Here is a 25,139-nt window from a genome sequence, read left to right as displayed (position 1 = left end):
AGCCGAAGAATTATCGCAATAGCTGGTGTCATAAACATTTATGTGTCTCTAAGTGCTTACTTTTATGTTCATATTCATACGGACGTTAGGGTGGATGGCGGGAAGGGGATTCTGGTAAAATGTATTTTACTAGGGATATTCAACAGGTAGGGTTAAATTTTTATACAAAATCAGGAGGGAAGGCATGAAAGCTAGGAACTGTCTTATTCCTCGATGAGATTTACACGAAATAAACCTTAGTGGTGGACGTACCAGAAGATATGGAACGATGTCTACCATCTTTATAACAGATTTTTTGTTGATGGAAATATTGAGATGTACCAAATCTGAATGGAATCGGATATTCAAAATGTTGACCCTTTGTGACCTCTGTGGGGCAGTCGACCGATATATCCCATCTTCACAGCAGATCTTGTGTAGAAATAATTGGATGTGTGAAATATGAAGAGAATCGGATGCTTATTTCGGATTTTATTATCGTTTTGGCTATTAAAAACTTTGACCCTTTTGTGGGGAGGTACCTGATTGTATGGACCGATATTGTCCATTTTCCCACCTGACCTAGCACTGTTGCAAATATTAAGATATGCAAAGTTGGAGCAGAATCGGATTATCCTTTCTCTTTATATGCAGTAAAATATTTTTTGGAAAATGTCGACCTTTTGTGGGAGAAGAAGTGGACCAATATTGTCCACATCCGAACTCGATCTAAGTTTGACAATAATATTACGATGTATCAAGTATGGGTCAAATCGGATACTCCCTTTGAGAGTTATCGTTCGCACCAGCCAGACAGACGGACGGACGGAAGGACATCGCTAGATCGACTCCAAATGTCCCGAAACGGATTTGGTCCAAAGAGACCTAGGGTCAAAACCGTTTTGACCGTATCAAATGCTATGTACCCTCTATAGCCATACGGCTGAGGGAATAAAAATTTCAGAAATAATAAATAAATTTGAGGGTGATCCGATTATTTCATATCGGTTTGATTCAAATATTTCGTATTATAACTCGCAAGCGTAGCCTATATTTTATGTCATCGGACATAATTCACAATTGCAGGCATTTTCATAACAATGATATTATTGATAGATCATGATATAATTCAAATTTTATTTCACTCAAAAATTCCCCAAGATATTTAAATATGGATTTTATTTCCAACAGAATTTAAAAATAATCGAAACATTTTTTTCAGATTATTGAAAAAAAAAAAAATCATAAAAAATAGATTCTCCTCTTTCTCCAAAAAAAAGTCTGAGTTAAATTTCTCCTTCAAGGATTTCTCTCTCACCTGCCCTTCATTCACACTAATTCCAAAAATTCATGATAATACAATAAGCCATGGCTTTCAAATCTGATGATGACGACGAGAATGATGATACAGCATTTCACACGAATTTTCTGGGCACGGATGCCCCTCCCATTGACATTAATCTTCTCCAACCTTGTGTTCGAAGAGAGATAGAGATTTTTTTTCTCGAAAAATTTGCACCTTTGTGGTAATTCCTCAAGTTTTCTTATCTATTAGCACATGTCCTTCATTTAGAAAATTTGGTTAGAAAACATTGAAAAGAAAAGTGGGATTTGGAGAAAGTGAAAAAAAGAAAAGAAAAAAAAAACATGAATAATTTTGCCAAAAGTTGAGGTGCCAAGAAAACGAAGAACAACAAAAAAAATTAGCCAACATTGAAGACACCTAGGTGTGAATAAGAAATCCGAAGAAAAAACATTTGGCAAAACTAATTTACATTTTCCAGGTATTGTCATCTTGTCATTGGAATTTGTTGATTATCGATTTGATGAAGAGGAGGAGAGGAGAGAAATATTGAGAATATATTGAAGAGAAGTATAGAGTTGTTGGTTTTGTCGACAGATGTATGCCCCCAGCCTTGACTTATGATTATTCAAACTGCTGACTCTTTATGGGGAAGCTTTCGAAGCAGTTGCCCGATATTGACTAATTTGTATCTGACCTAAGACTGTTATAAATATTACAACGTGCCAGATTTGGACTATATCGACAACTTCCCATACTTTATATGAGATATGTGCAAATTTTTGTAAAATGTGGAAATATGCGTGAGGTAACAGTTGTAGTGGACCGAAGTATTCGATTTTCATACTTCATCTAATACAGATAAAAATATTGTTATATGCAAAATTTTAAGGAAATCGAACATTTATATCCAATTTTATGCGAAATTATAAATTCCGATAAATTACATATTCATATCCTATTTCTGGTTAAGAGAAATATTTAGGCATAGCAAGTTGTAAAGAATCGCCGACTTGTTCCGCAAGTTATGACAGATATAATTATTGGACCCTTTGTGGGTGAGGTACAGATCTTGTGTTCGCAAAAATGTTTGTGTATGGGAAATTTGAGGAGATGGATGGATGTATTTGGATGCTTGTTTCGCTTTTTTTGAGGGTTTTGTTTTTCAAAATCTTAAACCCTATGTGGGGGAGGTACCAGAACGAATGGCCCAATCTCTACCATCATTACAACAGATCTTGTGTTGATGGAAATATTGAGATGTGCCAAGTCTGAAAGGAATCGGATGTTAATTTCGTGTTTTATGATGAATATTCAAAATTTTGAGCTTCTGTGGGGAAGGTACCAGAACAAGTGGACCGATATACCCCATCTGTACAGTAGATCTTGAAATAAGAAGAAATAATAGGATGTGTAAGATATGAAGAGAATCAGATGCTTGTTTTGGATTTTATAACCGTTTTGGTTATTCGAAACTTTGACCCTTTGTGTGGGAGGTACCAGAAGGAATTGTCCGATCTCTACCATCTTTATAACAGATCTTGTGCTGAAGGAAATATTGAGATGTGCCAAGTCTGAATGGATTCGGAGGTTAATTTCGCGTTTTATGAGCTTCATATATATTCGAAATTTTGACCCTTTGTGGGGAAGGTACCAGAAGGAATGATCCGATATCTGCCATCTTTATAACAGGTCTTCTGTTGATGGAAATATTGAGATTTATCAAGTCTGAATGGAATCGGATGTTAATTTCGTGTTGTATGAACTTCATGGATATTCAAAATGTTGAACCTTTGTGGAGGAGGTACCAGAAGAAGTGGACCGATATACTTCATTTTCACACCAGACCTTGGGTTAATAAAAATATTGTGATGTGTGTAATTTGAAGAGGTCCGGATGTGTATTTCGGATTCTATGCTCATTTTGGTTATTCAAAACTTCGACCCTTTGTGGGGAAGGTACCAGAAGGAACGATCCGATCTCTACCATCTTTATAACAGGTTTTGTGTTGATGGATATATTGCGATGTACCAAGTCTGAATGGAATCGGAGGCTACTTTCGTGTTTTATGAGCTTCATGAATATTCAAAATTTTGAGCTTTTGTGTGAGGAGGTACTTGATGGAGTGGTCCGATATATTCCAATTTCACACCAGACATTGGGTTAATAAAAATAATATGATGTGTGTAACATAAAGAGAACCGGATGCTTATTTTAGATTTTATGATCGTTTTGGTTATTCAAAACTTCGACCCTTTGTGTGGGAGGTACCGGAAGGAATGATCCGATCTCTAGCATCTTTATAACAGGTCTTGTGTTGATGGAAATATTGCGATGTACCAAGTCTGAATGGAATCGGAGGTTAATTTACTGTTTTATGAGCTTCGTGAATATTCAAAATTTTGAGCTTTTGTGGGAGAGGTACCAGAAGGAGTGGACCGATATATCCCATCTTCACACCAGACGTTGAGCTAATAAAAATATTAGGATGTGTGAAATTTGAAGATAATCGGACACTTGTATCACATTTTATAAGAGTTAAAATTATTCAAAAATTTTGACCCTTTGTGGGAGAGGTACTTGATGGAGTGGATCGATATTGTCCATTTTCGCACCTGACCTAGCACTGATGCAAGCATTAGGATTTGCAAAGTTGGAGCAAAATCGGATTATCCTTTCTCTATCTGTGCAGTAAATTCATTTCTTTGAAAATGTTGATATTTTTTGGGGGAGGTACTAGAAAGAGTGGACCGATATTACCCATCTCCGAACTCGATCTTATTTTGAAAATAATATTACGATGTACCAAGTTTGGTTCAAATCGGATACTACATTCGAGAGTTATAGTGCGCACCAGACAGACGGAATACGAACATCGCTCGATCGACTCCAAATGTCCTGAAACGGATTTGGTCCAAAGAGACCTAGGGTCTAAAACCGTTATTTCGATGAGCCACGTTTTGGCCGTATCAAATGATATATACCCCCTCTAGCCATATGGCTGTGGGTATAAAATGCCTCACATATATTTTTAAAACATTTCCTACACCTGTATCCTTAACTTCCCTAAAATGTTGTAGGCATTTCAAAGGATAACCCCATTTATCAATGGCATTACCTAATATTCCAAATATTTTGCACATTAGTTTAAGCTTGAGAATACAACAAGTCTAGAAATCTCCTTCACCCCCCAAAAAAAAGGAAACCAAAACAAATTTGAAATACTTCCTTTGGTCGGCAGTTGTAGCCGGATTTGTGCTGTTCTAAATGTTCCTGTGTCCCCTTATGTCAAGTTAACATAATCTCCTCTTGATTTCCTCCATTTGTGTTCTCTTATTTTTTTCAGCAGCTGCCAGACGTTTTGCATGGATGACAGTGTCGCCACATAACCTTAACCATATGTACATACATATATTCTCTGCTGGTTTGACGTTACGCCTATAAGTCAACTGATATTGGCAGCTTTATTCCTGGAAGTCATCACATCCCACAAAAAACTACTGTCATCCATTTGAGGTGTTCGTGTGTGCCTGTTTGTGTTCTTTTTGGGGTATATTGGATCAGGTGACTTATGGTGTCATCACCTCGGCCATTATTCAGTAGCGAGTGCTGTATGACGCCACAACCGTATCACAAGTTCGAAACATGTTTTCATTGTCAATCAAGTCAATCTGTCATTCATTGAATGGCTATAAAAAAGGTTTGCTATTCGAACATTTTTATTCAGAGATTTTTCTTCTTCGTTTTGTTGTTGTTCTGCAAAATTTTTAGTTTTGTCCTAGATTGAAGTTTTGTCCTGTCATTTTTTTTTTTTTGATGCTGTTGTGGTTTTTTTTGTGTGTCCTTTTCATGTCCTGGCAATTATTTGTATGTTGTTTTGGGCCTAAAGACCACTTTTATCCGTTCCATCATCATCATCATCGTCGTCGTAGGTCTTGCCATTGTCTTCTGCCTCTTTAGAAGGGGAACCACCATTGTATGTACTAGTGAGTGAATATGTGTGTGTATGTCCGTTTTTTGTGTGCGTATTGTTGTCCTTAGGCTTAGCTATCACTTTCAAGGTTGACAAGTAGCCTCTTGGCCTCTCATTGTATCCATTTTGACGTGTTTGCTGGCCCTTAAACAGTTTTACAGCTAATTTACCGGGCAATGAAAAATATTCTAATTTTTTTGGTGTATTACAGTGGGGGTAATTAAAATAGGGACACTACTACCATCAAGAAAGTTACTTTTTATACCCTCCATCATACTATGGAGGGTATTACGTATTTAGAGTTCGTAATGGATACTACAGCATATGACAGAAAATTGTCTATGCAGGACCAGGTGTTCGTATAGGCCCCATATATCAGTACCTCCCTATATTCGCCTATGCTGATCCAGGTCTTCGCACAGCTCCGATATAGCGGTACCTCCCTATATGCGATATTTTGATGATTTTAGCAACATAATTCACCGTTCCATTTCGAATTTGAATATGGCTTATGACAAACAATGCCTATGTAGGTCCACGTCGTATAGACCCCAATATAACGGCTATATTCGGTATTTTTAAAATTTTAACAGAATTTTTGAAGGATTTTATTTTTTGAAAATTTTCAAATTCGTTCCAATTGGTGGAGGGTATTCAAATTTCGGTCCGGTCGAGCTTACTGCTTTTTAACTTGTTTAATACTTCTTTAGAACTTGTAAACTCCAGCTGTACTACTTTAAAGAAGCGACATCTGTCTTTAAAGATAAATACATAAATATGTTCTGTTCTACAACCTGCAAGAATCGACAAGTTTTACAATTTTTTTTCGATAACGTAAGGGAAACTTCGGTCATCGCACCGAACTTTTTACATTCTTGCTGGATGGGGAAAATACTTCCGAGGCTCTATGTACTGTAACGAAATGTCATCTATTGGTCACTGCTCTAATGTAGTTACCTGCAAGTCTAGACACTCTAACACCCCTCCATTGTTGTAACATCTGGAGATCACTGTTTAAAAGTAGCGGTTCACAAGAGTGGATACTCTAAAGTTATGATATCTAGAGGTCACTACCCTAAAGTAGTGACCCAAAAACTCAGAACACTTATAGCATTGACATGTAGAGCCAACTGCTTGATAGTAGTGACATTTGAAGCTGGCTACTCTTAATCAGTATCGTCTGGAAGTCACTCATCTAAAGTAGTGACATCATCACTGTACAATGGTGGCCTTTGGGATTCTCTCCCGGATTCTCGGTAGTAATTGCATAGAGAGTCTCCAATTTTACAATAGCCCCACCCTGGGGGTCATTACTCCATTCTAGTGACATCTAGGAGTCACTAATCTAAATTAATAGTTGCTGAGGCAAAGTAATCTTTAATAGTGCTACTCTAAGTTAGTGGCCATTTATGTCCTCTGGGTCTAGCCACTTTACATTAGTGTCATCTAGAGTTCACTACTCTAAACTGGAGCCACTGAGACGTCACATCTTTCAACTAGTGTCATTGTCTCCTCATGACACCAGTGGAGCATCTATATGAGAAGGCGAAAGTCCTTCCCTTACTTCAGCCTAATCATATGCTTTCGTTGCCGTGCCTATTGGGGTGTTACCGAGGGAGTCATCCCAAACACCATATGCTGGATGCAACTCCCCCAACCAAGCGGGTCAGGAATAACATACATGATCTAGAGAGGGAGGTCCGACGCTATAAGAGAGATCCTCTAGATAAAGAAGCCTATCAGGCAGGTCTAAGAGGCATTCATACTGATGCAGTCGTAGGTGTCCTCAGCATTTACAGGATAAATTCCGACCTGGTCAGCTGAAGAACGTTAGCTGCATAGACAAACCAGGGAAGTTTTGACGCAATTACGTTCAGGATGGTGCAGTCATATCAATTCGTATTGGGCACGAATTGACGAACATATGCGTGACGTCTGCCCGGCGTGTGATACAGCCTACCCAACTCGCTGCATAAGATCTCTGGTTACAGCCAATTGAGGTAGCCGCATTTTTAAACCTGGAGCTCGAACCGGATTAGCAGAATCCAAACCTCTGCATGTACTACTGCTACAACAACAACTAGTGTCATCAGAAACCAGATCTAGACCTCTATTCTAAATAGTGCCATCTATTGAAGTAGTTAACACTGAGAAGTTCTATAATCGAGGTCTCTGAGTTCATGTACTCAATAATTGCGACATCTAGACCACACATCCCTGGAAAACTCGCATCTGAATGTCTCTACTATTAGGTAATGACATCTGAGACCAATTACTCAACCGTAGCGGCATCTACAGTGATCTTCTAAAGTCATTTAGACGTCAGTACTTTTAGAATGAGACGACAATACTTAAAATTGTAATCTCAATAGCCTTGGCCTCTGAGTTCAGCTACTTCATATTAAAATCAACTAGGGGCAAATCTCTGTAATAACAGTAGATTATATCTACTGCTCAAAAGTAGCGGAATTTAGAGGTCGCTGTTTCGAAGAACTGTCTTTTATGTCATATACTCTTAAATGGCGACATCTAGAAGTTGTTATTTTAAAGTAATGATCTTTGAGGCTAGCCACAGTATATAACTGTCATCTGGGGTGCCTTACGTAAAAGTTAATGAAATCTGGAAGTGATATCTGGGTGCTACTACTCTTTTATAAAGATATTTAGAGAGGCAACTAAAATATTTGGGCTTCGGAAAACAGTTACTCGAAAGTAGAAACACTTTCCGGTCACTAGTTTCACGGAAGACGAACAGAGTTAAATCGTTCTTAAAAGAGTGCTTAGAGGTCAGCTACTCTAAGTTGGCGATACCTAGATGCCACTTTTTAAAACCTCCACCATAGATAGTATGGAAGGTATATTAAGTTCGTCATTCCAATTAAAAATCATCGAAATAACAATTTTAGACCCAACAAAGTATATATATTCGTGATCAGCTTAAAATTCTAAAACGATTTAGCTCTGTCCGTCCTCCGTCTGTTGAAATCATGCTAGAGTCAAACCGAATTAATATAAGAAGCTTAAATTTTGCAGAGATCCGTCTTTGTGTGCAGGCAGGTCAAGTTCGAAGATGGGCTATACCGGTCTACGATATCCTATAACGATACCCCGATTCGGTATTTTGATGCTGGTAGCCAAATTTATCAATGAAATTGCCTGAAAATCCACAAAAATCCTCCATATAATAGTATCTCCCTATATTCCATATTTTGAGGATTTTAGCTACATTTTCCAATGGAACTGCCTAGGTCCACGATATCGTAGAGCCCACATACAACGGTACCCCCGATATTCAATATTTGACGATTTTAGGGACATTATTAACCGGAATTGTTTCAAATTTCGTATTTCGTAATGGGGACGACAACCTATGACAAAAGATTGTGTATGCACGTTCAGGGTACCGGTACCTCCCAATATTCGATATTTTGATGATTTTAGCGACATTATTCACCGAAATTGTTTCATGACAGAAAATAGTATATGCAGGTGCAGGTCTTCGTATAGGCCCCATATATTAGTACCTCCCTATATTCGGTATTTTGACGAATTTAGGTACAATATTCACCGAAATTGTTTGAAATTTCGTGTTTGAAGTTCCCAATAGGTAGTACTACAGCCTGTGACAGAAAATTGTCTATGCAGGTCTTTGATGATTTTAGCTACATTATTCATCGGACTTTTCAAGTTTCATATTTGAATATTGTAATGCCTTATGACAAAAGTTACCTATGCATTTCCATGTCTTCGTACAGACCCCAATATAACGGCTACATTCGGTATTTTTAAGATTTTAACAACATTTTTAACGGATTTTATGTTTTTGAAAATTACCAAATGTGTTCCAAAACTTACTGATTTTTTACTTGCTAGTAGTGACCTCGTTTAACCAAATAATGTAATATTATAAATTTCACAAATAAGTTTCTTTTCAAATAAACACCTCATAATTTACGTGTTCCTAATTAAATTCCTCCCAGTGTTATTGTCTCTCATTTTAAAGGTCTGCTTTAATTTAACGGAACAAAATAACTGAAAAAAAAAAAAACAAAACAATTTCCTTTCCGTTCTTTTGTTTCCTTAATTGCATTTCTACTTCATTGTTTTGCCATACTTTTTTCAACAAATGTTTATCACGAGTCTTTCAGGTTGGTCGTACGGAATAAGAGACCTCAAAAAGGACATCTCACCCACTGAGGGCAAACAAAACAGCAGCAGCAGCGGTAAGGCAGGTCAGAAGTTTACACAATTTCTTTGTTGATTTAGGTGTGAGATTGTGTGTTTCGTTCTTTTTTTGTTGTTGCTGTTACTGCTCTCGCTTCCAATGGACATGTGTATGAACAGGCCAGCCAGCCAACAACACGTGTAACCTGCTAGTCCTTCGTCCTCTTCTTTCTACGCACAACAAATTTAAACAAATTACATTATTATGCACATTACATTGGTGCCACAAACTACCTACCTACCTACGTACCTACCTTCCTATTTACAAAACCGACTTACTTATATACATTGTTGTCATGGCAACTGTGGATAACTTTATAAAAACAACCAGAGAATGGTTTATTTTTCCGACAATCACATAAAGATTTAGACAAAATAAAAAAACATGACAGAACTGCAATGGCTTTGTAACGAACTTTTAATTTGAAATGGAAAATCGACAAAACAAAAAACTTTTAGAAAATCAGTCGGATTAAATAATTGCGAGTTTTAAGGTTGTACCACGTAATTTATTTGAAATCGGAGGGATTTTGTTGTTAAAATTTTTTTTACTTAGTACTTTCAGGATATATATGCCTTATGTCCCCAAATAATTTAAAATGGCCGGATTTCTCCGATTTTCTAACCAAAGTAGGACTAAATGGAATTTGATATAAAACTCAAATGAAATATGAAATTTGATATAAAACTAAATTTGATATAAAACTCAAATGAAATAGGTTATTAAACTAAGTAAAAGTGGGCAGATTCCCGCCTCTTCCAAATTTTTTGAATTTTTCGAAATAAAAATTCTTCAAATCCTTGGAATCCCCTTTTCGGCAATATTATTGACAGCGATAGGAAGATTATTTTGGTGGAACATTTTAACACTCAGGTGAATCATCAAAGGGTTCCGTTTGGTCCTTTTTTCAAAATACCAGTAGGACTGGTCCGATGTCTACCATCTTTATAACAGATCTTGTGCTGATAGAAATATTGAGATGTACCAAGTCTGAAGGGAATCTCATATTATGAGCTTCATGGATATTCAAAATGTTGGTGCTTTTTGGGGGAGGTACCAGAAGAAGTGGACCGATATGTTCCATCTTCTCAGCAGATCTCTTGTTAGTAGAAATAATGGGATACGTGAAATATGAAGGGAACCGGATGCTTATTTTGGATTTTATGATCGTTTTGGTTGATCCTTTGCAAGGGAGGTATCAGAAGGAATCTAAAATCTTTATAACAGACCTTGGATATTCAAAATTTTGAGCCTTTGTGGGGGAGGTACCAGAAGGAGATAACCGATATATGCCATATTCACACCAGACCTTGGTTTAGTTAAAATATGTTGATGTGTTTAATGCGAAGAGAACTGGATGCTTATTTTGGATTTTATGATCGTTTTGGTTATTCAAAACTCTGATCCTTTAGGGGGAGGTAGCAGAAGGAATGGTCCGATCTCTACCATCTTTATAACAGATCTTATGTTTATGGAAATGTTGCGATGTGCCAAGTCTGAGTGGAATCGGATGTTAATTTCGCATTTTATGAGCTTCATGGATATTCAAAATTTTGAGCCTTTGTGAGGGAGGTACCAGAAGGAGTGAACCGATATATCCCATCTTCACACCAGACCTTGGATTAATAAAAATATTGTGATGTGTGTAATGTGAAGAGAACGGATGCTTATTTCCGATTTTATGATCGTTTTGGTTATTCAAAACTCTGATCCTTTAGGGGGAGGTAGCAGAAGGAATGGTCCGATCTCTATCATATTTATGAAAATATTGAGATGTGCCAAGTCTGAAAGGAATCGAATGTTAATTTCGCGTTTTATGAACTTCATGGATATTTGAAATGTTGACCGTTTGTGGGGGAGGTACCCCAAGGAGTGGACCGATATTGCCCATCCCCGAACTGGATCAAAGTATGACAATAATATTACGATGTACTAAGTTTGGATCAAATCGAATACTCCCTTCGAGAGTAATTGTGTGCACCCGCCAGCCAGACAGATGGACGGACGCATAGGCATCGCTAGATCGACTCCAAATGTTCTAAAATGGATTTGGTCCAAAGAGACCTAAGGTCTAAAACCATTATTGCAATGAAGCACGTTTTGGCCATATTAAATGATATGACTCTAGCTATATGGCTGAGGGCATGATAAATATTTTCAGGATTGAAGCTCTTTTCGCATTAATTTTTATACCCTTCACCATAGTATGGAGGGTTTATTAAGTTTGTCATTCCGTTTGTAAAACCTCGAAATATACACTTTAGACCTCACAAAGTATATATATTCTTGATCAGCATAAAATTCTATGTTGATTTAGCGATGTCCGTCCGTCTATCTGTCTGTCTGTCTGTGGAAATCATTCTAGCTTCCGAACGAAATGAAATAGGTTCATAAAATTTTACTCAAATGTGTATTACGTCAGCAGAACTTTTGGTATTGAAAATGAGTCATGTAGGTCCACGTTTTGGTATAGCCCCCATGTAATGGTACCTTCCTATTTTCGGTATTTTGATGATTTTAACGACATTTTTCACCGAAATTGTTTCAAATTTGGTATTTGAAGTTCGTAATGGATATTGCAGCCTAAGACAGAAAATTGTCTTTGTAGGTCCACGTCTTCGTATAGCCCCCATTTAGCGGTACCTCCCGATATTCGGAATTTTGATGATTGTAGCGACATTTTTCAGCGGAAATGTTTCAAATTTGGTATTTAAAGTTCGTAATGGATATTACAGCCTATGACAGAAAATTGTGTATGTCCACGTTTTCTCATAGCCCCAATATAATGGTACCTCCCTATATTCGGTATTTTGATGATTTTTACGACATTATTAACCGGAATTATTTCAAATTTGGTATTTGAAGTTCGTAATGGATACTACAGCCTATGACAAAAAATTGTCCTCGTTTTGGTATACCCCCATAAAATGGTACCAACTATGGACGAGCTGAGATGGAGTCTTTATAAACGAACAGCTGGCAATATTAGGCCAGGTCCACGTCTTCGTATAGACCTCAATATAACGGCTACATTCGGTATTTTTAAGATTTTAACAGCATTTTTAACGGATTCTAATTTTTTGAAAATTGCCATATTCGTTCCAAATGGTGGAGGGCATTCAACCTTCATAACCTACCCAATTTTTACTGTAATTATTAAAAATTATATTTAAAGATAGACGGTTTGAAAAAATAAAAAATTACTGATTTTTTGTAGAAATATTTAGAGATATTCTTTAAAAGTATGTTAATATCTCCTTAGGTTAATTTTTATAAAACTTCTGAAGTAAAGCCTAAAAATGTTATACATATCGTAGCAATAACATTCCAAGTACTAACAGCCTGTTTATGTGTGTCAAAAAAAAAAAAAAAAAGAAGAACACAAATTCCAAAAATGTTCTGCAAATTTTTAATTTTTGGTGAAATAATGAAAAATTCAAAATTTTCAAAAACCCCCAGAATTGCTGCTTTTTCGTATTTATTTACTTCAGACATTTGTCTAGTGATACCGCACTCCTAAATAATGCACTCACCAATTCTCTTTTCTCCCCACTGTGCCATCTAATACCCCGTTAAAATTCAATTTACTCTGGTATCAACTTTTCAAAGGACAAAGTTACAATAACACACTTTGTCTCTCTATGTTTGAGTGTGTTTGTGTGTATGTGTGTGTTTGCTCTTCAAACACTCTCTTTATTTACTAATGCGTCATCTTACATTTCGTTTTACGTCAATTTCTTAATAAAATTCTATTTTGTTTTAACTGCGAGCTTTGTGTTTATTTTTAATCGCCGCTGCCGTTGTCTTCGCAAGTTTGTTGTCCTTGGAACGTCGTCGTCGAAGGATTTCATTTAAATGCGGCGAACAGCATAGAATTAAGAGTTTTTAGACAAAATTTTTGTTTTCAAGCTTTGCAGGCATGGCTTGGCTTAGCGTGGCGTGAAATTTAATTAAATGAATTGCTTTGTTAGCCCAAAAGCATCTACTTTCGAGGATTAATTGCAATTTGGTTGTTAAAAATAGATTTCACTTTGTTGACAGTTTTTTGAGAGAATAAAAAATAAATAAATATTTGCAATTAAAACAATTTGAGACAACAAATTTGGAATGGAAAAAAGGCATAAAAAAGTAACAGAGAGAGAGAGAGTGACATTCAAAAAATGTTAATAACATTTTACAATATTTGGTGAGATAAAAAAAAACTGCAACCAACTTCAGATTGCTGTCATTTCTATGCCACTCGTCCGACAGCTGTTAAAATTATTCCAGTGACATCATATTGTATTGTTTACAAGCGTACAAAAGCATTTTGGCGGGAATTTTCCAGATAAAAACTTATTCGTGATGGAATTCAAGCGTGATAGTGTGATTTCTGTATATTTGGCTGGAAACCCACAAGTGGCTAGCGTTAGAGCATTCCAGCATTTAAATGTGAATAAATCTTTTGTGTCTCGTACCATCGCTCGTTACCGTGATTCTGGCAGCGTAGCCCGACGTCAAGGAAGTAGGCGGAAGAAAACAACAACATCAGCAGAAATGGTTCGAAAAGTAAAGAAGCGACTTGATGGAAACCCTCGTCGCATTGGCCGAAAAATGGGGCGTGAGCTGAACATATCGCAATATTCCATTCGGCAAATATTGAAAAATGAGCTCGGGGTAAAGCTATTGAAATTCCAAAAAGTGCAAGAACTTAGATTTAAAAGAACTAAAGAGTTGTTTCGATTGGCCGAATGTGGTGAACTACCGAATTTGGTTTTCTCCGACGAGAAAACATTCGTGGTCCAGCAGAATTTATAAACAAACAAAATGATCGTGTTTACTTGCCACAGAGGTCAGCTGAAAATGTGTAACTTCGGCTGACCACCAGAACTTAAGCGCCAGACATGGTGATGGTGTGGACTGCCATAAAAGTCGATGGTCGCTCTCCGCTCGTATTAATCGACCATGGCATCAGAATAAATGCCGAATATTGTCGCGAAAAAATTCTGGAGGGTGTATTAAAGCCTTGGGCACGCAAACATTTTGGCCGCGAACCTTAGACATTCCAACAGAACTCAGCACCATTGCACTCAGCACGCGCCACCAAAGAATGGTTACAAAATGAGGTGCCTCACTTCATTTCCAGCGCACAATGGCCACCAAAATCTCCGGATACCAATCTGTTGGACTATTGTGTCTGGAGCATTTTGGAAAGCAAGGTTGGCACTAAAAAATACCAAACTGTAGATCACAAAAAAAAAACCAAAGTGTCGAAGCAAAGGCTTCGCCGGGAATGGACCAAAATACCGCAGAGCAACATTCGGACAGCGTGTGACGGTTTCATTGGCCGTTTGAAGGCCATAATTCATGCCAAAGGTTACCAATTCGAACAAATCTAAACTTATTCTAAAATTTGTTGCTATTTCCGACCTTTTTTGCTTTCATTCAATAAAATTAAAAAAAATAAATAAAAATTATGACATTTGACTTTGTTGCAGTTTTTTATGTCACCCTGTATTTTGTTGTTGACCTGTGGAATATGAATTCCTTATAACTTTATTTTGGCTTGAGGTCAATTAAAATATTGCGAAATAAAAATCAAAGGGATAGTACAACCTAATACAGAAAAATTACTGTGCAGGTCCACGTCATCGTATAGTCCCCATATAACGGTACCTCCCGATATTCGGTATTTTGATGATTTTAGCGACATTATTCACCGGAGTTGTTTGGTTTTTGAAGTTCGTAATGGATACTACAGCCTATAACAGAAAATTGTCCGTGTAAGTGCACGTCTTCGTATAGCCTCCACATAACTGTACCTCCCGACATTCGGTATTTTGATGATTTTTTTAAGTTTAGCATTTGAATATTGTAATGGCTTATGAAAAAAGTTACCTATGCAGGTCCATGTCGTCGTATGGACCCTAATGTAACAGCTACATTCGGTTTTTTAAGATTCTAACAGAATTTTTAGCGGATTTTATTGTTTTTGAGAATTGCCAAATTCGTTCCAAATGGTGGAGGGTATTCAAAGTTCGGTCCGGCCGATATTACGGCTTTTTTTCTTGTTCTGTAATGAAAACAAAATAAATAAAAAATAAAAATCAATCAAAAAAAATCAAAATTTTAAAAATAAAACAATGAATTGACCGTAAACCAAAATAAAGTTATTAAGAATTTTACAATATTTCCAAAATTTGTTTGCCTTTCACTGTGAAATTATTTCACAAAGACCACGACTCGAGGTACAAAATCAACTCCTTCAAATATGAAACCATATCTTTACAAATACCTTTGGCCATGACGCCAGTGTTTGTGTTGTTGCCCCCAACATTCTTGAATTTGTCTACGTTATCCCCCAAACACTTTTCCTTAAGTTATTTCTTAATAATAATAAAATCTTTTATTTTAGATTACTATTTGCCCTTCATTTCACAGACTCTCTCTCTCTCTCACACACACACACACACAAAACAAAATATGCTAACGGCTAATTAGTTTTAAACAAGAAATCCAACCATTACAACCCCCCGCACACAAAACATTTGTTCCACCACACGCCCAACAAAGAATTTCCTTCTGAAATGGTTGATGAAAAATTCTGCAAGAGGAAGCTCTTGATGGCATCCACCTCAGGCGGCATCATATTGTTGTTGCTGCTGTTGTTTTTGTCTCCGCTGCCGTCATTCTACATTGCTGGTAGTTATCAAATATTTACAAACCAACATTTCTCATAATGAAAACCATCACCTGTTCATTAGGAGCGACACAGATAGTAAGAGAGAGAGAGAGAGAGTGGGAGAGAGGGAGGGATTCCGTTGACGAAAGCATTAATATTAAGTCTAAAGGAGGGGCACAAAATAACTACACTTACAGTGGCCCGAAAGAACTAAAAATACATAACAATAATAAAAATATAAACAAATAAAAATTAAATATTAATAAATAAAAACATCACTGTCAGCTAATATGACAAACGTCAGAGAGTATCAAAATCGATCAACACAAAAGTATACAAAGGTAATACTAAACTTCAGTATTCAATTGAGATAATGTAGAAAATTTATAAAAATATCTAAAAAAGGACAGTTTCAGCAAAATTAATAATTATGGAAAAGTAGCTAAAAATTGATGATATGGGTATAACCACTGAGACTTAAACTTAAAAATAAGCAACATACGATTTTCCTAATGATTCGACCAATGATTTGTAACCATTCTTAGGTGGCGCGTGTCCTGTTGGAGTGTTACTTAACGAAACTTTTTTGTGGAGAATTCTCACCAAAATGCTTTTGTACGCTTGTAAACAATATAATGACCTGTCACTTGAATAATTTTAACAGCTGTCGGACGATTGGCTTAGAAATGACAGCAGTCTGAAGTTGGTTACAATTTTTTCATCTCAGCCTGTATAAAAATGTAAATAAATAAGAACTTATTAAAATTTGCATCACTATTAGAGCGTAGACAGATGAGTCTGCATTTTTGAAATTGAGAACTCGTACCATTCTATTGCGAGAAACATGGCCGCATATTTATTAATTCGAACTAAAAAGGGCACTAAGCATCGTTCCGTGTATTTAGGACAATCGTTACCAGATTAAAGGTCTCCATTGATGTGTAGGATGATAAGGTTGGGTTTGAGGATACAAACTAAAAGCGTACTAAAAATGGAAAAAGGTACAATTCTAAGATTTGTTTGACTTTTTGCCAATTCAAAATTAAAGACTATAAATTAAGGATTATTACACTGTGTAACACAAAAAAAACTAATTGCATTAAAAATTCAGTAAATTATGAAAGTAGAGCATTACAGATTATGTTCGTATAATAACAAGTAAAATAGTATCAGTCGGGTTTTCCCACAGATGCTGTTGACCCTTTATGAGGGAGGTTCCGAAACAGATGGCCAATATTGAGCAATTCGTATATGATATAAATATTACAACGTGACAGATTTGGACTATATCCAAAATTTCCAGTCTTTTTTTTTTTGAAAATGTAGAAATATGCGTGAGATAAAAGATATAGCGGACCGAAGAATCCGTTTATATACTTCATCTTATACAGATAAAAATATTGGTGTAGGCAACATTTGAAGTAAATCTAACATTTATATTCAGTTTTATGCGAAATCATAAATTCCGTCCGTCTGTCTGTCTGTCTGGTGCGCACGATAACTCCCGAAGGGAGTATCCGATTTGGTCCAATCTTGGTACATCGTAATATTTTTGTCAATTTTAGATCGAGTTCGGAGACGGGCAATATCGGTCCACTCCTTCCTGTACCTCCCCCAAAAAAGGTTGAAATTTTCAAAAAAATAGAACAGAAAGAGGAACGATAATCCGATTTTGCTCCAATTTTGCAAATCCTTATATTTACGTCAGGGCAAAAATGGACGATATCGGTCCACTTCATCAAAATTTCCACTCCGTCAAAATTTTGAATAATTGCAACTCTTATAAAATGTAATGTAAGAGTCCGATTATCTTCAAATTTTACACATCCTAATATTTTTATGAACCCAAGGTCTGGTATGAAGACGAAATATATCGGTCCACTCTTGTACCTAACCCACAAAGGCTCAAAATTTTGAATATCCATGAAGTTCATAAAAAGCGAAATCAACATTCGATTCCAGACTTGGTACATCTCAATATTTCCAACTCTCTTCAAATTTCACACATACATACATTTTTGCTAACACAAGATCTGTTGTGAAGATGCTATATATCTGCTACCCCTTCTGGTACCTCACCCACAAAGGGACACAATTTTCAATACTTTTATCTGTCATACATTGCGAAACAAGTCGGCGACTTTTTACTACTTGCTATTTGAATTTGGAATTTTTGATTTCGCATAAGATTGAATATAATTCTACGATTTTCTTGAAATTTTGGCCATACCAATATTTTTTTCTGTCGTTCGACTATATCTGGTACCTCGCGCACATGTAAAGTGATGTAAGTTACCAATTAAAATATTTTGGCGGAGGGTACACATCTGTCGGCAAAATCGACCGATCCTTTTTTACTTGTTTTTTTTTTTTTTTTCTAAAGATAGACAGTTGCAACATTTCATAGGCCCTATCTCTCCAGAAACAGCATTGCGTCAACGTCTAATTGTATACATGTGTAAATGTTTGTTTGTGTGTGTGTATGTGTAATAACATGATATCCATATGGGAACATTGTTATCTCAGCCTCACCGGTGTGGTGTCTTTACTTTCTCCGCTGGTATTTAATGTGACATATGAACTAAATTATGACAAGTTCATTACATGCCATAAAATGGAGAGAGACAGAGATTCACTTTCACATACACTGAGAGAAAACAACACACAGGGATATATTTCACAATTTTTGGATTTTTGGTTGATTTTGAAAAATTTGAAGAGGAAAGGATGCTTGGAAATGAGATATTGAGAAAAGGTTAAGTACTGTAAAGTCTATGGTCTATGATTTAAATAATAGTCGATTTTTTCAATTCAATTTTATTTTCTCCATTTAACGCAATTTCTCTCAAAATCGTCTTTCCCCAATTGATTCGTAGTAGAGAAGTTAAGGTGACGATACATTAGCAGCTTGACATCATGGCATGGTATATTAATGTCAAATTATAAGGTTAAACGGCGAAGGGATTTGCGAGTGGCTCTGAAATTCTTTTATAAAATATCAGCAAATATGCCATGTGATGATGACAAGCTGCTTACGTATCATAGCCTTCAAAAATTGTCTCTTCTTTTGCAGTCTAACAAATCATGAAGCTATGTCATTACCATTCCAACGTTGACTTTTTGACAACCATCATGTGTGTGTATGTATGGCTGGCTCTCTCTCCCTCCTTATCTCCATGCCACATTCCTCTCGAGTATATTTTTGCTCATTTCATGGCTTTTATAACCGACCCAGCTGAGTATCCCCGTGAGTGTACTTCAGATGGTTTTTTATAATTAAAAATCTTGGCTGTGCATTTTTTTTTTGAAACACAAGTGAAAACAATGGAAATTACACAAAAATACTCTATGATTCATTGCATTTAGGAGGAGAAGAAGCGGAGGAAAGAGAGAGATGAGAAATATAGTCACAAATTAGATATGGTTAACGTTATGGTCTAATTATCCATGAAATAATTATAAATGTAGATGGGAATTTATTATTTTTAATTATAAACCAGTAAGGAAAAGTCAAAAGTCAGGCAGGGCCGACCATGTGATACCCTACATCACTATGGATATTTAGTAGAGCTCCCGTAACAAAATACTTTATTGGAAGTAGATCATCACCACCTATCATCATTTGGCTTTAGAGCAGTTATAGTTTGGTTTCAGAGGGAAACCAAATTCTCAAGCGGGAAACCAAATTTTCGAGAGGCATATCCAATTCTCAAGCGATTTTCACTAAATCTAATGGAGACATTTTTATATTTTATAACAAATAACATTGCAAGATATCACTTCGAAAAGGATTATATAAAAAAAGTATATGTCGGAGCCGAGCTCCACTAAATGCAAATTAGCAATTATGTGCACAAAACACCTGAAATCGGATTATATACAGGGCGAGATAAAAAACTGCCATAATTTTTTACATTTTTTTAAATTTTATTGAACGAAAGCAAAAAATATCGGAAATAACATCAAAATTTAGAGTAAGTTTAGATTTTTTCCAATTGATCACCTTTGGACTTCAAACGGCCAATTAAACCGTCACACCCTTCCCGAATGTTGCTCTGCGGTATTGTGGCCCATTCCCGCCGAATCGCTTGCTTGAGGTGATCGACACTTTGGTATTTTTTAGTGCCAACCTTGCTTTCCAAAAATACTCCAGATACAATAGTTCAACGGATTGGTATCCGGAGATTTTGGTGGCCATTGTGCACTGGAAATAAAGCGACGAACCTCATTTTGTAACCATTCTTGGGTGGCGCGTGTTATGTGCGATGGTGCTGAGTCCGATTGGAAAGTCCAAGGTCTGCGGCCAAAATGTTCGCGTGCCCAAGGCTTTAATACAACCTCCAGAATATTTTCGCGATAATATTCGGCATTTATTTTGATGCCACGGTCGATTAATACGAGCGGAGAGGGACCATCGGCTGTTATGGCTGCCCACACCATCACCATGTCGCGCGCTTGAGTTCTGGTGGCCAACCGAAGGTGCACATTTTCAGCTGACCTCTTTGGCAAGTAAACCCGATGATTTGTTGGTTTACAAACTGCTGAACAACGAATGCTTTCTCATCGGAGAACTCCAAATCCGGCAGTTCACCACTTTCGGCCAAGCGAAGCAACTCTTTAGCTCTTTTGAGTATATTTTTTTCTGTTGCGCTGTAAGTTCTTGCACTTTTTGGAATTTCATTGGCTTTACCCCGAGCTCAGTTTTCAATATTTTCCGAAGAGAATATTGCGATAAATTCAGCTCACGACCCATTTTTGGGCCACTGCGACGCGGGTTTCGATCAAGTCGCTTCTTTACTTTTCGAACCATTTCTGCTGATGTTGCTGTTTTCTTCTGCCCACTTCCTTGACGTCGGGCTACGCCACCAGTGTCACGGTATCACGGAGCGATGGTACGAGACACAAAAGATTTATCCACATTTAAATGCTGGAGTGTTCTAACGTTAGGCACTTGTGGTTTTCCAGCCAAATATAAAGAAATCACACTATCGCGCTTGAATACCATCACGAATAACTTTTTTTCTGGAAAATTCTCACCATAATGCTTTTGTACGATTGTAAACAATATGATGTCCTGTCACTGGAATAATTTTAACAGCTGTGGGACGAGTTGCTTAGAATTGACAGCAGTCTGAAGTTGGTTGCAGTTTTTTTTTTCATTTCACCCTGTAGGTCCTCGTCTTCGGTTTTCATTTAGCCGGAATTTTTCGGCGAAATTTTCTTAAAATTTTTCAAGTTTCTTCCAAATTGTGGAGTGTATTAAAAGTTGGCCTTGGTCCTTTTTCTTCGGTTTTCAATTAGCCGGAATTTTTCGGTGTAAAATTTTAAAAATTTTTCAAAGTCTCTTCCAAATTGTGAAGGTTATTAAAAGTTCGGTCCAACCGAACCTAGGTGTTTTTTTTTACTTATTTCCTCTTGATTTAGAATATATTCAATGTCAAATTGCCAATAAATACAAATTAAACATGGCATTTTTCAAACAATAAATTTTGTTTTTTTTTTTTTTTTGTTTTCGTATAATTGTTTGGGGAATCACTTGAACAATTTCCAATTGTAAAGATTTTTAAGGCTTGAATTTATTTCACAAAACAATTAATTTATTACTTTTCTATGGAAACTTTATGGAGTTTGTTAGCAATTAAAACAAAAACACATACACAGTTCACACAATGGAAACAAATATATAACCACATGAGTGCATATACAAAGATATATGTTGGCATGTATATTATTTATGTATTTAGAAGAGTTGTCACAAATACATTCAAAAGGGGAATTGTTTGTTGTTTCTCTATTTCTACACTTCAATAGAAAATTTAAAATGCCCATTGCTCCATAAAAACTTTATAGAGTCACAATAGTTATATGATGTTGGGAGACCAATAATGGGCAATTTACCCACACACATACAGCTAGTTCTTCATACATACACACATGTGTATGTGTGTGGCCATCCAAATCTTTACATACATATCCCTATGACAATGTGTCAGAATGTTTGAAAACCTTTTAAATGGCAGCTAAGAGAATTCTTGTTCAGTTTTTTTGGTTCTTGTTCTTGTACTCCCAAATCCCCAATAAATTGCAAGAATTTTCTTGTTGATTTATGACAGGGGTTAAGATACGATTTCAACAGGACCACTCACACTTGTACACACTCACACATATATATGCATCGAAATCTGTATTTCTGGCATCAAATATTAAATTTTATTTCGAAAATTGGCAAAATTCCCAGGCATGAACATTGTAGGAGATTTGAAATATAATTTGGAGTTTCTAAAAAAATATGAAATAATGGATATTATTTTTGGAAGAATAATCTGTAGTACTAAATTAGAGTTTTGTCAATCTAGTTCGATTGAACGAACTAGTTCACTTTCTAGTTCGGTGGACTCCACTTCATAGTTCAGCACACCAGTTCCTAAACGTATGAGTGATTTCGTATATTTTACATCTCTCATACGCAGACTTTTCCTATGTAAATACGTTCGATCGAACTAGGGCACTGGCACAATTCTAGGAATTAGCGTTTATATGAAGAATCTGTGTATGAGTGATGGGAAATTTATGAAATCACTCATACGTTTAAAATCTGGTGTACTGAAATATAAATTAAATTGATACAACTCCAATCTATATAGAGGGTGAGTGAAAAAACTGCAACCATCTTCAGACTGCTGTCATTTCTAGGCCACTCGTCCGACAGCTGTAAAAATTATTCCAGTGACAGCTCATTATATTACTAACAGGCGCACAAAAGCATTTTGGTGAGAATTTTCCAGAAAAAAAGTTCTTCGTGATGGAATTCAAGCGTGATAGTGTGATTTCTTTATAATTGGCTGGAAAACCGCAAGTGGCTATCGTTAGAGCACTCCTGCATTTAAATATGAATAAATCTTTTGTGTCTCGTACCATCGCTCGTTACCGAGATACTGGTAGCGTAGCCCGAAGTCAAGGAAGTGGACGGAAGAAAACAGCAACATCTGCAGAAATTTTTCGAAAAGTAAAGAAGCGACTTGATCGAAACCCGCATCGCAGTGGCCCAAAAATGGCTCGTGAGATGACTATATGGCAATATTCCATTCGGCAAATATTGAAAAATGAGCTCGAGGTAAAGCCATTGAAATTCCAAAAAGTGCAAGAACTTACAACGCAACAGAAAGAAAATAGTCTCAAAAGAGCTAAAGAGTTGCTTCGCTTGGCCGAAAGTGGTTAACTGCCGAATTTGGTTTTCTCCGATGAGAAAACATTCGTTGTCCAGCCGTTTGTAAACAAACTAAATGATCGTGTTTACTTGCCAAAGAGGTCAACTGAAAATGTGCACCTTCGGTTGGCCACCAGAGCCGGCCACTCAAGCGCCGGCCATGGTGATGGTGTGGGCCACCATAACAGCCGATGGTCGCTCTCCGCTCGTATTAATCGATCGTGGCATCAGAATAAATGCCGAATATTATTGCGAAAATGTTCTGGAGGTGTATTGAAGCCTTGGGCACGCAAGCATTTTGGCCACAGACCTGGGACATTCCAACAGGACTCAGCACCATCGCATTCAGCACGCGCCACCAAAGAATGGTTACAAAATGAGGTTCCTCGCTTCATATCCAGAGCACAATGACGAACAAAATCTCCAGATACCAATCCGTTGGACTGTTGTGTCTGGAGTATTTTGGAAAGCAAGTTTGGCACTAAAAAATAACAAAGTGTCGATCACCTCAAGCAAGCGCTTCGCCGTGAATGGGCCACAATACCGCAGAGCAACATTCGGGCAGGGTGTGACGGTTTCATTGGCCGTTTGAAGGCCATAATTCGTGCCAAAGTTGACCAATTCCAACAAATCTAAACTTATTCTAAAATTTGATGCTATTTCCGACATTTTTTGATTTCGTTCAATAAAATTTAAAGAAAAAAAATGTAAAAATTATGGCGTCTGACTTTGTTGCATTTTTGTTTTATATCACAGTGTATATTTGCCAACCCCTTCTTTTACCTCGCCCACAAAGGGTCACAATTTCCAATGCTTTTATCTGTCATAACTGGCGAAACAAGTCAGCGATTTTTCCAACTTGCTATATCTAAATATTTCTCTTAACCAGAAATCGGATATGATTACGTAATTTATCGGAATTTATGATTTCGCATAAAATTGGATATAAATGTTCGATTTCCTTCAAATTTTGCAAATACCAATATTTTTATCTGTATTAGATGAAGTATGAAAATGGAATATTTCGGTCGGCTATATCTGCTACCTCAAGCATATTTCCACATTTTCCAAACATTTGCACATATCTCATATAAATTAGAGGGAGTAGTCGATATAGTCTCAATCTGGCACGTTGTAATATTTTTATCAGTCATAGGTCAGATACGAATTTGTCAATATTGCCCAACTGCTTCGGAGCCTCGCACCATAAAGGGTCAACAGTTTGAAGAATTGTAACTGAAGGCCGGGGATATACATCTGTCGGCATAATCTACTGATGCTATTTTACTTGTAGGTAGAGCTACTACCTTCATAATCTGCTGAAAAATTCCCCTTAAATAATTTTTGTGTTGCACAGTGTTATTTTTCAAATAAATATTAACCCTGACGTCATTAAGACTCATGTTGAGTTTTGGAAAACTCAATATTTTTTTATATTCATGGGATTTTTGTTATTCATGAAATGCATATGCCTACCAATCCAAAAACAACAACAATAAAAATTCAATAGCAACTTAAAATGCAGAAGAAATAGGAAAAAATCATGTTTTTTCTCTGAATTGGGAAAGCGAACAAAAAAAATGCATTTTCTTGGCCAATGCAAGGTCAAATTCAAAAATAAATGAAGAAAGAAATGAACTCTGTTTGCTCTAAATTAAAACAAGACAAATAATTAAAAGAAGAAGGAAGAAATAAATGAAAATCGAATAGATGAGTATCACGTACGAAAAACTTTTTTATTTTTAAAAAGAAAACCAGTAAAAAATCAGCTAAGTTCGGCCGGGCTGTACT

General features: G+C 36.5%; 1 protein-coding gene across 3 annotated transcripts in view; it reads left to right on the top strand.

Moving 5' to 3' along the window:
• Positions 1-25,139, top strand: part of LOC101894639 (uncharacterized) — a 101,410-nt gene that overhangs the window by 18,521 nt on the left and 57,750 nt on the right. For 2 of the 3 annotated variants that reach the window (XM_059118146.1, XM_059118144.1), the window contains exon 3: positions 4,629-4,982. In XM_059118146.1, coding sequence (XP_058974129.1) covers positions 4,928-4,982 — 55 coding nt within the window. In that variant the 5' untranslated portion in view covers positions 4,629-4,927. The remainder of the gene's footprint in view (positions 1-4,628; positions 4,983-25,139) is intronic. The other variant, XM_059118145.1, reaches the window with a different exon arrangement.

Source organism: Musca domestica, unplaced genomic scaffold, assembly GCF_030504385.1.
Source record: "Musca domestica strain aabys unplaced genomic scaffold, Musca_domestica.polishedcontigs.V.1.1 12, whole genome shotgun sequence".
In the NCBI taxonomy this organism is placed as follows: Eukaryota; Metazoa; Arthropoda; class Insecta; order Diptera; family Muscidae; genus Musca; species Musca domestica.
Note: the sequence above shows the minus strand (reverse complement) of the source record. Positions and strands in the feature narration are given on the sequence as shown.